Source organism: Astatotilapia calliptera, chromosome 11, assembly GCF_900246225.1.
Source record: "Astatotilapia calliptera chromosome 11, fAstCal1.2, whole genome shotgun sequence".
NCBI classification, from domain to species: domain Eukaryota; kingdom Metazoa; phylum Chordata; class Actinopteri; order Cichliformes; family Cichlidae; genus Astatotilapia; species Astatotilapia calliptera.
Window position 1 is genome coordinate 4745213 of NC_039312.1, and position 12848 is coordinate 4758060.

The 12848-nt window shown below is 41.0% G+C and overlaps 1 protein-coding gene across 1 annotated transcript in view; it reads left to right on the forward strand.

Annotated features, from left to right (window-relative positions):
* Window positions 1–8095: 8095 nt before the first annotated feature.
* LOC113032769 (dolichyl-diphosphooligosaccharide--protein glycosyltransferase subunit STT3B-like) overlaps window positions 8096–12848 on the forward strand; it is a 78559-nt gene continuing 73806 nt past the window's right edge. The window contains exon 1 of the mRNA XM_026185860.1: window positions 8096–8784. Within this exon, the coding sequence (XP_026041645.1) occupies window positions 8513–8784 (272 nt within the window). The 5' untranslated portion in view covers window positions 8096–8512. The remainder of the gene's footprint in view (window positions 8785–12848) is intronic.

The following is a 12848-nucleotide window of genomic DNA, read 5'->3' on the forward strand; positions in this document are numbered from 1 at the left end:
CAGTTGTTTAAACCATGTCCATAATTTACTTCTTAACCATAAATTTTGTGACAGATTGTGCATTGTTGTTTACAGGAATATGCTGATTGTCACATGCTATCTCAAATGTTATGGTTTCTTAGGGTGTTTTGACAGAGCAGTAAAACATTTGTCTGTCAAAAAGGAGAACATGCGTTCTACACAAAGCAATCAAAAGATTCTTATCAGAAGCGTTATTAATCCACTCAGTTTTACAGGAATCACTCCTGATTCATTAGAATTGACTTTGCACTTCCTGCTAAATTATGTCACCTCATGAGTCCCATTCTGTCGAAACTGGAGGATTTAAGCAAAGCTGCCCATCCATGAATTCTCTTTTTTCAGTGTCTTTTTATTGCATAAGCAACATTTGCATTTTTTCCAGCTGCTGTGAGTGGGTGGGACCATCACTGTACAGCGCCCAGGCATCATGCGCTGGACAGAAAGGAGGCTTCCATATTTACACATCTTAGATTGAGGCCTAGCAGAGTATCTGACCATTACCTTACTTAAAAAATGACACTCATACACAAACACACATTTTCCCTAAAAACATCATATCATATGGAAATTTCTCCTTTTTTTTACCACACAGATTGAAATGTGAAAACAGAAGAACTGTAGATTAGAAACTTGATTTAAAGAAAGACATCTGCTAGTTTCTAAAACTCTGTTTATTTAGAATGTGGCTAAAATGGTGATTTGCCAGTTACTTGGTGCATGTTAAAAGATTATGAAATAATGAAAGTTGTTGCAAAATTTAGATGCTGCTTCCTCCAAAATGTGGTCACATCTAGGTTTAAATTAAGATCAGGGAAACAATGAAAAAAAGCACCAATCAGATGATCAGAGAGGCCGACTGCTACAGTGAGAGTCAACAGTTCACCTATGATGCACTCTAATATGATTTTACATGACTTACTTATCTGGATGCTGAGAGGCAAAACAACAGTGAACAGAGGTGTTGTTAGGATCTTGATATGCTGATAGATGTTTTCCTGATAGTGGCAACAGTTTTAGGCTCTTCAGAGTGAAATAAAATTTCACAGCATGAAATTATAACAAACTTTTTTTTTTTTAAAAAAGGATCCAAGTTAAATGTAACTGAACGAGAGTCGTCGCAATAGCATCAGGAAACACTGTCTTTCGCTGGTTTGTCACTCAGGTTAGTTTTGCAGCTTATTTTTCACCCACCTGCTTGTCGGCACCTCACCTGCACTGGCTCCACCCCACAGTTGGAGACAGTTAGGTCTTTGTCTATGTCAGTGGGTCTGTTCAGGAGAGTGACACACTCGCACTGTATCAGTTGGCCTCTGATCATCTGATTGGTACAGGTGTTTCCTGATCTTAATTTAAATACAGATGTGATAACATTTTGGAGGAAACAGCATCTAAATTTTGTAGCAGTATCTTTTAATAAGCACAAGGTCACCAACAAACCATCAATATAGCCATATGCTAAATAAACAGAGTTCTTCTTTTAAATCAAATTTCTAATCTGCACTTGGTCTTGCAGATCTTCTGTTTTAACATTTAGATCTGGATGCTAAAAAAGAAAAAGAAAAATCCTTATTAGAGGTAAGAAGTACAAAGCTACTGTTAAATCTAAATGGCAGCTAAACCAAAAAATTATTTTAGGTTTGTCTTTCCATAAATGCTCTACAAATCTTAATTCTGCTCATGTCGTGGCTACATTTCAGATACATTCCAATACATCAGGTATTATTACTTATTTTTATTTTATTTATTTCTTTTGGATTTTATCCTTAAAGCTCTTTTTGTACCTGTGTATTTTTTAATTGCTGTTTTATGGTACAGCTTTACTCTTGCCATGAAAGTTTTTCAGGAATGATCTTGTCTGGAGAATCCTAAAGGCACAAATCAGATTTAGATCCCCGTCAAGTGGCTAAATTTGGTACTGCACTATATAGCTACACTGTATTAACCCTGTAAAGCATGTCAATACCGCCCACCCCCCACACTCTAAAACCTCCCATGAGCAATCATTGTAATATTTAATTAGTAAAAGACAAACAGGTTGTTTATTTTTCTTAATTTATGTTTCTTACTCATATTGAAATATATATTTATCTTTTGTCCCATACTGAGGAGTATAGTTTTGGTTATACTTAATTCTTTTAATGTTATCAGCACTTCCGCAGCTAGTGGAGTGCTGATTTTGGCTTGTTTTGCAGTCACGTGACCTGAGCACCCACTGTCATGAGTTCCTCTGTATATCAAAGTCAAATGTGAGGCCATCTGTCTGGCAGATAAAGCTTGCCCAGAACTGGGTCATGTAACACAACAATGAGCCCAATGATCCCACAGCAGCAAATCTAACAAAAACTAAGCTCATTGTCTCTTAACTGATAATTTAAATACCTTAAACAAGCTCTCCTAACTTTCATTTATAAAGTCCATTCATAATGACTTCTATCACTGGCAATGACACTTATTTATTCAGGAATTGGACTGCCTGGGCGAGCTCTGTAGGATCCAGGTATTGCCTCATGCTGCCAGTAGTGACACTGACCCTAGCCAAATGCAGAAAGCATTCCTATTTTAAGGGTTGTCTCGTTGTTGCCCCTCTAGTGGACCTGTTGTTAATTTAATTAACACCAAAGCAGCTAAAACTGATTAACAGCCCCCTCTGCTACTTCACTGACCCCATCAATATCCCACAGTTTTAACTGACCTGATGCTGAACTCTGATTAGAAAGTTTTCTATTCATTTTTTGGAGCAGTGTATAAAGTGCAATTCAAATTTACTTCAGTAAAGTTTACTGAGTTCACGTGACTTATCCAAATGCAAAATAAACAAATTAGGATAGATCATTAATAAAAATTAACTTTTTAAACCACCTGTTCATGTCGTGTTTCAAAGAAAACAAAATAATACCATTTTACATGGTGAATAATTTGGTTAATGATTCATGTTCACCATATTAATCTTGCATCCCAGTTTAATAAGAAACAGGACATCACCATAGACAAAAAGTATTTCCTCTGTTTTATATTCATGTTTATTCTGAGTCGAGTTTCTGCCAGTTTGTCAATAGTTTGTGATATCATGCAACTGAAACCATAAAAGCCTGATCACACCTTCACTTAACTGTACATCTTTAGCGCCTGAAACTGAACTAGAAAGGAGGGAAGCAGCTCACCACAAACTGCTTCCTGTGTTTCGATAGTAAGATTTTCACAGATTCCGCAGAGTGCAACTGCACAGCGCCCAAATGTGGCAAATGAATGAATATGGCTCATTAGTTGTAAAGGTCACTCTCCATCACTTCATTAATTACCCTAATAGCTGTTAAAACATGTAATGTGGGATTAGTACAATGAATAATGGCATGCTCATTTAAGCATGTGATCACTCGTTTCATATGAGAGACTATTCACAGTGTTCCTGCGAGCTCTAATACGCTAGATCATATTTTAGGACCTGGCTATCTTATGGTTATAGTGAAATGCAAAACTTAAAGATAGTGGAAGCAAGACATAATTTAATGAACAAATGCTGAGGGTTAAAGCCTACTCTTGCCTATAAGTTTATGAACCTGATGTATCTTTGGTATTTTTCCACATGCATTATATTCCAGATCACAAAACGTTCCCTACCCTCCATAATGTTTCAGACAAAGACACGAGTTTTGTAGTCTTGCCCCCTGTTCACCACCACAATGAACTATTAATCAAACAATCAGCATGCGATTGAAGTGCAGACTTCCAGCTTTAATTCAATAGGTTTTACAAAAAATTTAGCATGAAAAATTGCAGTCCTCAATTTTGAGAAGTTCAGCATCAATGGTAAAGACTAATATAAATTGGTATAAACTGGTAAAGACCAGTCTGATCAGTTTTGCAGCATTTGGCTGATGCTTCACAATTCCTCCTGTCACTTCTATCAGCAGCCACATGCAGACACAGGTGCCCATGCTATAATGCTTCCTCCACCAGGTTAGACAGATGATGTGCATGCTTTGGATCATGAGCTCCTTCTCTTCCCATCATTCTGGTACAGGTTAATTTTGCTTCAAAGATTTCTTTTTTTACACACCTGTGCAGCTCTTCTTTCTGGCAAAGTCTAAACTGACCCTCCCAGGCTTGGTGTAACCAGGGGTTTGCACCTTGTTATAAACCCTCTGTATTAACATTGACAAAGACACCTCTTGATTATAGACTATTACAGTTATATACCTGCTTCCTCAAGAGTGTTCTTGACTTGGTTAGATGGTATGAAATTCATTCAACATCCACATTAATTGTCTTCTGTGGTCTTTTGGGCCCTTTGGTTCTGCTGAGCTGGTCAGTGCATTCATTCTTTTAAAGAATGTACCAGATTGTGAATTTGGCCACTTCTAAAGTTTTCTCTCTGATAGGTTTATTTGAGTCTTTCAGTCTAATTACAGCCTCTCTCCTACACACAAACATCTCTTCTAGGTTTCACCTTTAAAATTACGATCAAATTACAGTGAAAAGCTATAAAATATAAATGTAACACTTTAAATCAACATCAGATAAAATGTCCACTTCATTTGTCATTAAACAACAAGAGAGCAGTGCTCATCTGGCCATGAAACTGTCACTAATTTTAAACCTCTGGGACTGAGAGATGGTGTAGAAATGTGGCTGTAATTCTTAAATCATTGCATGTAAAACATTTTTGTCAACCCCTTGAATTAAAGCTGCAAGTCTGCACTCGCATATTGATTGTTTGATTTACAACCCACTGTGGTGGTGCACAGAGGCCAAACTACAAAGCTTGTGTCTTTGTCCCAAACATTATGGAGGGCATTATACACATTGAAGACACACTGTGTTGCACTCTCAGTCCACACGGCCTTTACAATCACTGGGCTAGAATTTTCTACCTCATTTCTCTGGTACATTTCACTCATGTTAATGCATTGTATTGAATTCTGCAGAAGACTCCATTTTAAATTCTGCAAAGCACAATTTTAATCTCACAAATCCTTTACAGTAGAATGAACTCATACAAGGTACAAGTCAATATTAACATTTCTAGCTCATCTCTTCGACGGCTTATTTGCATGTGCACTATTTGCATGTGAAACTGATAAAAAAAAAAAGGGAAGTAATTTCTGTGAGAGACTTTATTATAAAAGATCGATTCTACTCTCAGGTGGAGGCCTTCCACCTACTGGCTTCACCTGGAAATTCTGCCCACAAAAATTATGAACACAATCAGTGGCAAAGGGCAGGACTTATTGTCATCAATGCAGACTAAGCTCCCATTGCAGTTGTGCAGAGGACAAATGCATCGTAACAGCCCATGCTCACAAAGCATCTGCAGATGCTTTCTTCAAGTCCAGTACTGGTTCTGGAGCCCAGGCCATGCACTGAGGTGAGCCCAACTATACCTAGCCAGTATCTCTCAATCTCAGAGGGGAAATGTTTCATGGTCTAATGGATGACCTCAGCAGGCAGGGATCAGAAAATCTACAGGAAATCTCTCTTTTGAGAAAAGCAACGCTGTTGAGAACCAGACTGAGCAAATATGTTGATAATTGTTCAACACAAATACTATGATCAGCTGTCTTAAAGTAAGATTAGTTTAAATAAAACTGAAATGAACCCTCACCTCTCAAATGTTGTGCCATCCTTTCTTAGTTCTCCAAATGAAATAAAGTCCCCACATTGTGAAAAACTAACAGAATTATCACTAATTTACATTTCAGATACCTGAATATAAAAGATACAATAACACACAAATGCTCAGACCTGCTCAGGGTTAATTTGTGGAGGAACCTTGAAACAATGGCTAGACTGTCACAGGGAGACATGCTGCTCTCAGGGTTAAGTCTTTATTCTCTCTTCCGTAATTCTTCTTGAGATAGCTGACTCTGTTAAATGTGATGGTGAAACTCATTACAGGGTCCGAAGATGCCTTTTTGTTCAGGAAGATTCCCTTTGCCTCAGTAGATAAATTATCAAGCTTGAGGTCTTCTCAAAGCAGCACAGCTCTTTCATCTCAGGACTATTGCTCTGCTTTTCTTTTTGTAAGGATTGGTTTTAAAACAATCTCTTTATCTGTCAACTTGTATCCAAGACACACGGATTTAATGGTCTCAGATTCCCCAAACTGCTGCAGGGATCCAGCTTTGTTTTATAGGCCAGTGAAGATGTTTCCTGGTAGAGAAACAGCTATTGTAGATCTGTTGGCTCACTGCTCCACCAAGACACATGACTTGTTTCAGAGCGGAGACAAGACTGAAGGAGAAATGTGAACAGAACTGAATATTGAGCCTCTCCCGCAGAATAATATAATACCACTGTGACTGGTTATTTATTCATTCATTTGTAACGTTTGTTTTTGCAGGTAGCACAATGAAAAATGGTTTCTGTGGCTGTCATGAAGCCATTCTTCAATGGCTGGGAAACAAAGAAAAAAGGCTGAGATGCACCAAATTATACAAGAACTGGACTGAAAAACAGTGGCAACAGATCTGATGGAGTAATGAATCCAAATAGGATTGTTTTGGTTCAAATCAATGTTGATATGTATGGCAAAGAGACAGTGAGTGTGTGTCTACAGCCATCTGTGAAACATGGTGGAGGTTCTGCCGTGGTTTTGGGCTGTATTTTAAAACCATTGGAATTATAAACATACTAAGCACAGTCAGTCACAGTCCTCTATGCCTAAAACAAGGAGGAAATATTGTTAATCTCTCTCTTGGATTTTTGCTCATTTGGGCAACAGAATTTGAATAAACAAAATAAAGGCAAATAGAATCCACAAATAAATGTGGAGAAATAAGTTCAGCCCCATGCAGTATGGTTTTACACTTTCTCAGTATCACCCTAAAACTGTCAAAGTATTGATTTTAAACACTAACCTTGATTTTTATTCATTTAAAAAATGTGTTTATTTATGAGCACACACCACACCACCACCAGTCTCCTTCATTTTTCCCCCTCATCCAGATCCAAATGTATTTTTGAGACCAATATCCAAGCTAGTTTATGAAAAACACGCTCTTGACACACATGCACGTGCTTTAATTTAAATGGGCCTATTGTGAGTCTCCCAGCTTCAACTAAGTGCGCTTTAATTAACCTCCCAACATTCAACCCCCCACCCCATAGGTAGCTATTGACCCTATAGGTCATTAAGACGCTATAAAACTTGACTGCATGCTGAGGTGGCAATTCAGACATTTGATTCATGTTACAGCACCTCATGAATGAATGAACATGGTGCAACAAAAGTACTTTTAGAAGTACATTTTTCCAAAAACTTACATTTATTTGAATTTACTTGAGTAAAGTTAGGGGTTGCCACCGGAGCATGCTGTCAAGTCTTGCTAATGACCTACTAATTTTATTCAGGTGTGTTGCAGCAGGGACACATGTACGTTTCAGGACACCGGCCCTTGAGGACTGGAGTTTGACACCCCTGCCCCACACAAGCGTTTTTATGTAACCTCAGGTTTGCTAAAGTCCCCCCATTTATCCGTGTTACATAGTATGAATTTGTTTAATTAAAAGGACAAGATTATTCTTTGAACTTGTAAAATTTAAAATTACTTTTACATTCATGTTGAAGGTCTATATTTTTCAATGTTTTGAAATATAAAATTGCTTTTATTCTCTTTGTGTAGTCAAATCATAAGCTTATGGCGATAGGAGGTCTCTGTCACTTCACTTAATCATTAATATAGCCGGTAGTTGTAACTGAGACCTTATCACATAGTGGTAGCGGCATGTACTGGTTGATCTGACACAACTGTCTTTCATCTTGATGTCTTCATCAGAAACAGCTCATTACTTCCGGTGTGAATGGGTAGACCGGCTTCTACCACACAGAAAGTTGGCACAGAGCCCTTCTTCTGGCACATCGGTCCTTGTTCTGTCAGTTTCTTTACTATTTTCCGTGAGATTCATTTATTTCATTGGCTGGAGAGAAAGCCTGCCGCGTGCCATAGGCTTTTCCCGCTGTCTGTCAGCCCCCCTCCAACACCATCTTTCACTTCGCTTCTCACGCTGGAGCGTCTTCACCGGTCAGGTTGCTCTTTTGTCATTGGTCGTATTGGCCGTCTGTCAAATGCGCTTGGTCGTGGATTGGGTTTCTTCTGGAACCGCGTCCTCCTCAGCTGTACCTGTCTCGTTGTGAGAGGCTGACAGCGCTTCCTGTTCCACGCGCTGCTCCCGCCCCCTTTCATCCAGCTCCAAGGAAGGAAGGAAGAGCTGCTCGAGCCGCGTGTGTGTGTCATTTCCAGTGTGCTGCAAAACCGCGCTGCTATGTAACTCCCTGGGATTATTGAACTGGTTTAGCGGTCGGTGGGAAGTAAGGTTAGAAAGTTTGGAGATACGGCCGGTGATTTTGGGGGGTCCGGGGCCCGCAGGGAAGGTGGTGCGAGTGGGTTTGGAAGTGGAGCGTGGCAGAGAAAAGGAAGAAAGGGGGGTTCTTTCCTGTGCGCGAACTGATAGCTCGCTTCGCTTGCTTGCCACGACAGGACTGACGTAGAATATGGCGGAGCATCACCCGGTTTCTGAAAAACACAAATCCTCGCTGAACTCCGGGGTGGCGTACTCTGGGAACGGGCGCAGCAGCACGGCGGTGGCGGAGAGAGGCAACAGCGCAGGAGGAGGAGGCGGGCTGTCCGGCGGCCTGTCGCAGCCGGCCGGGTGGCAGTCCCTGCTGTCGTTCACCATCCTGTTCCTGGCTTGGCTGGCTGGGTTCAGCTCCAGGCTCTTCGCTGTCATTCGTTTCGAGAGCATCATCCACGAGTTTGACCCCTGGTAAGTTAGTTTCTCCGCAGCCCTGGCGGGTTTAGGCGGTTCGCCGAGATTAGCCTGTTCTGTCAAGAAGTTTCTGTGAGAACATGGCAGGTTAACTGTGACACATTTCGTAACGATCCTTCGTGAAAATAAAAATGATAAAATGACGGCCTGCACAGTTTATAAAAAGCAGCTTCTTATTGTGCTCAGTTATTAGACGGTCATTTAGGACAGAGCTCCATTGTGCCGACGCAGTGCTTTAAAATTATACGGCTTTCCCCCCCTCACTGTCCTGTTTGGGGGAAAAAAGGTGAGCCTGAATGACTTTGGTGAGGCTTTTAGAGTCATGTGACGCCTGCTTTGATACTGTAGTTCCTAGTAAAAGTGCAATATCAGAGCAGGCGGTGGGGAGAAGGGGGTCAGAGGAGTGACCGAGGACAATAGTGACAGCTTCATCTGACGCTGGGTGAAAACGGAAAGAAGCGGCCATGAATGAGCGTAGTGGCTCCGGTCCTTCTGACACAGATTTGTCCTGTTTACCCGCTGATAAGCACCAGCACAGGTTATGGAGGCTAATATAGTTGGTGTGCCAGCAATGTGCCTCATGCATATTACAGTAAAAGGCTTCCAGTGAGCAAAATGTACCCAGTTTTCTTTCTTTTAAAAATATTGTTGCGATTTTCAGTGGAAACCATTGTTTCTCCTTCTGAAACTCCCTGCCTCTGCAGGGCACCTTTGGTTTTCCATACGAGTACATTTTCTAAAGTTTCATTTTCAGGTGGGGTCTGAGTACAAACTGCTGTGGTGCGAAAAGGGCTTCCTTACACTCTGAGACATTTAGTGCAGCTGACGGCTGGGATACCGAGTCCACAGTTAAGACTTTGATATAAGAGAGTGTTTTTTAAAAAAAAGAAGGGCTTCTGGCCAAACTTTGAACTTTTTCCCGTGTTTGTGTGCCTTTCTGAGATTCTGCAAAACTTTCCTCGGACATAGTGAAGCCCCTCACAGGCTGGCTCTCTGCTAACCAGCCGTGACACGTCTGTCATGCCTTTTTTGTGTTTCATTTTGAACTGTGTGCGTGGGTTCTGCCAGGAATAGTCCAGGTTTTTTTGGGGGGGTCCAATGTATTTTATTTGTACTCTGAGGGACGATTGCCTGGTCCAACCCTGCGTTGCATCACTGAAAGCATTTAATGATTACTCTGAGACCAGCAGCGTGGATTAAACTGCCAGCTCCATGTCTGTCTGCTGAATAAAAGAGGAGGCTTGAAAGCTTTGGCTGGGTGAGAATCCCTCAGTTTCTTGTGTGTCACTGTCTGAAAGTGTAACATGGTGTGACATGGAGTGAAATTTATTCATGCACTGCTTTATTGTTCTATCACTCTCCCTTTGCTATTAGAACAGCAGCCTTAAGTAAAGTACATGTTTGGATGGCGGAGGGGGTGTGCATGCACCTGTTGTTTTTTTTGTTTGTTTTTTGTAATTTATTTATATTAAAAAATGTGATTAGTGATTACAATAAATGAGGCAGGTGGCACAATCTGCCTCACCGCGTGCATTGAAGGGGAATCCCTGGTGTGCATGCGTGAATGTATAAAGGAAGTAACAGAGCGAGAGTTTGAATCCTCTCTGCATGTGCACCTTGTGTGATAGAAGAAACCTTGAGGTTGCCCAGCATTCAGGAGAACAGGAGTGAGCGGGATTTACAGACGTGTGCGATTGTTGTCTGATGACACTTCTGTCTTGCACAGCCCTGTGACCTCACTGCAAGGTTGTTTGCTGTTCATGAGCTTATCTTTGAAACAAGAATGGAGGAGTATCAACCCTCCGCAACCCTGTTTGTTCTCCACCTCCCTCGCTCGCGCCCCCTCTCTCTGATGCATCCCTTTGATGTGGCTGGCTAATAGTGCGTTCCCCTCAGAAGTTCTAGATCGAGCTATTAGATTTGACAGGAAAGGGAGCTGTGGCTGACATTAGGTAGCCAGCCTGTACGTGGTTAGTTCTGCTTTAAGTTTGGACTGCGTTAATATGCACAGTGCAGCATCAGAAAGAAGAAAAACCAGCTTCATTAGTACTTATGTCTTTGTCTGATGGACTAAAAGTTGCTTGCTTGTGAGCTGGACCTCCCTCACAGCAGCAAGGTCTGGCAAGGAGAGCGCGTCTGATCCACCTGTCATCTTTTTTCCTAAAGCGCCATCTCTCTGTATTAAAGCTTGTGGGCAATTTAAGGGAATTAGTGTCACTTGGTGTCCGGTTCTCTGATATCGGTGCAGGCATCAAAACCATTCATAGGTCGTCCTATCAAAGTCATCCAGTTTTATTTTTTGAAATGTTGTCGTTGTCATGGCTGTTTCAATGCCTCTCTTTGGGTAACTGAGGGTTAATGTTTAACCTCATCGTATTTTTGACTGACTGTAGTTCGTAGTGAAACTGAATACTGAAATTGTTCAGTACTGAAAGCACCGAAGCATGTCTAGTCAAATGTTTAATCTTGTTTCCTAACCCTTGAAGTGGATAATCCCAGAATAAAATGAAAACTGTGACTGTTTCAGATGCTTTGTTTTTTTTGATATTTTAACTGACAGAAGATGAAATCGGCTGCAAGTAACAAACACAAATGCTGTAAGTAACTTACAAAACACATTATGTGCTCTTAGTGGGAGAGCCTCTGTGTGCATACTGACAGGATGTGATGCATAACTAAAATTACAAGTGAATGCTTTAGTTCAAGGCCAACAGGAGTGAGAGTCATCGCTGGAGAAACGATCTCACCGACTGCATCACAGTCGATTTCGAGAAGTGTTCTGCTTTAGTTTTCATTCATCAGGGCCTTGTGGTTCGCTGGTACTTGATGTCCAGATATATTTGTCTGAAGATCTGCTTTTCAAGTTGAAGCTACATGTTGAGAACAGTGAATATGCTTATACCCAAACTTGTGCTGTTTTTCACTTCTCACCCAAGGGAAGTTGCAGCTTTTGCACAGATCTTTTAAATGCTGGGATTAGGGCTGCACGGTTAATTGTGAGAGAATTGTGATCTCAATTCTAAGCCAAAAAAAATCGTGATTCTCATTTTATGCAAAAGCGTGCAGCCCTAGCTGGGATGTGCAGTTTGAGGAAAAAGATGTTGGAAGCTAATTGAGATCGGGATTTCACCTCGGTGGCTTCGACTGGCAGGAGGAGGTGGTGGTTAATGTTAGTCATTGTATTTTTGCCCTAGATAACAGGGAAACTCATTCATCTCTGAAAGACTTTCGGTGATGCCGCTATCCGGTCACGCTGCTGTAAGCAAAAAAAATTATTTGCTTGCTTTAGTAAAACAGAAGTTCAATTTTACAGCCTATAAAGAAACTCACTGATGTACTTTTAATCCAAGGATGCTGCTCGTGGATTTGCATCTGCAGACGGGGTCGTTGCAGTAGTAACTGCTGGGTGAGGGGTGAAAGTTGCCTAACACATGCCCTGTATGAGTAATGCTGAAATCATCCCATGAGCTACAGAGTGAATGGACCTCTAGCCTTGATTTGAAATAATATTGCAGATGGCTTGAAAAAAAACAACCCAGAGGCGATTGGAAAAAGCATTTTATTTGATTTCAATCTTACAGCATTATTCAAATATATCTTAGTAGAGACATTGCCATTGAATAATTCTCTATACCCAGCTGTGCTCACATCACTGGCTAAATTATTCTAAGATTAATTTCCATGTTTGAATTCTGCAAATCAATTGAGGCAGACCTTGTTAATCAATAGAGGAAGAGAAGCAAACTGAGCGGGATTACAGTGAATTCTGTCTAACGTGAAAATGCTGTTCTGTTCCTCGTGTCCGCAAACGTGGCATAATAAGAAATGGCTTGCTGTTTATGGAGGACGGAGTTGATGCTGTGTGTGAACTGCAGAGTGGGCTATCATTGGGGCCACATTACCAGGTGCTCTGCGAATGGGAGCAAGAGGTTTTGTTTTGTGTAATGAACAGGTATTAGACCCAGGCTGTGGCGCTGCTGTATGTCTGTCTTTAAAGATCTAACCCCTCTTCTGCACGTTCCTGAGGGGGAGAGGCGCTTTTGAAGATTGAGAATGTAAAA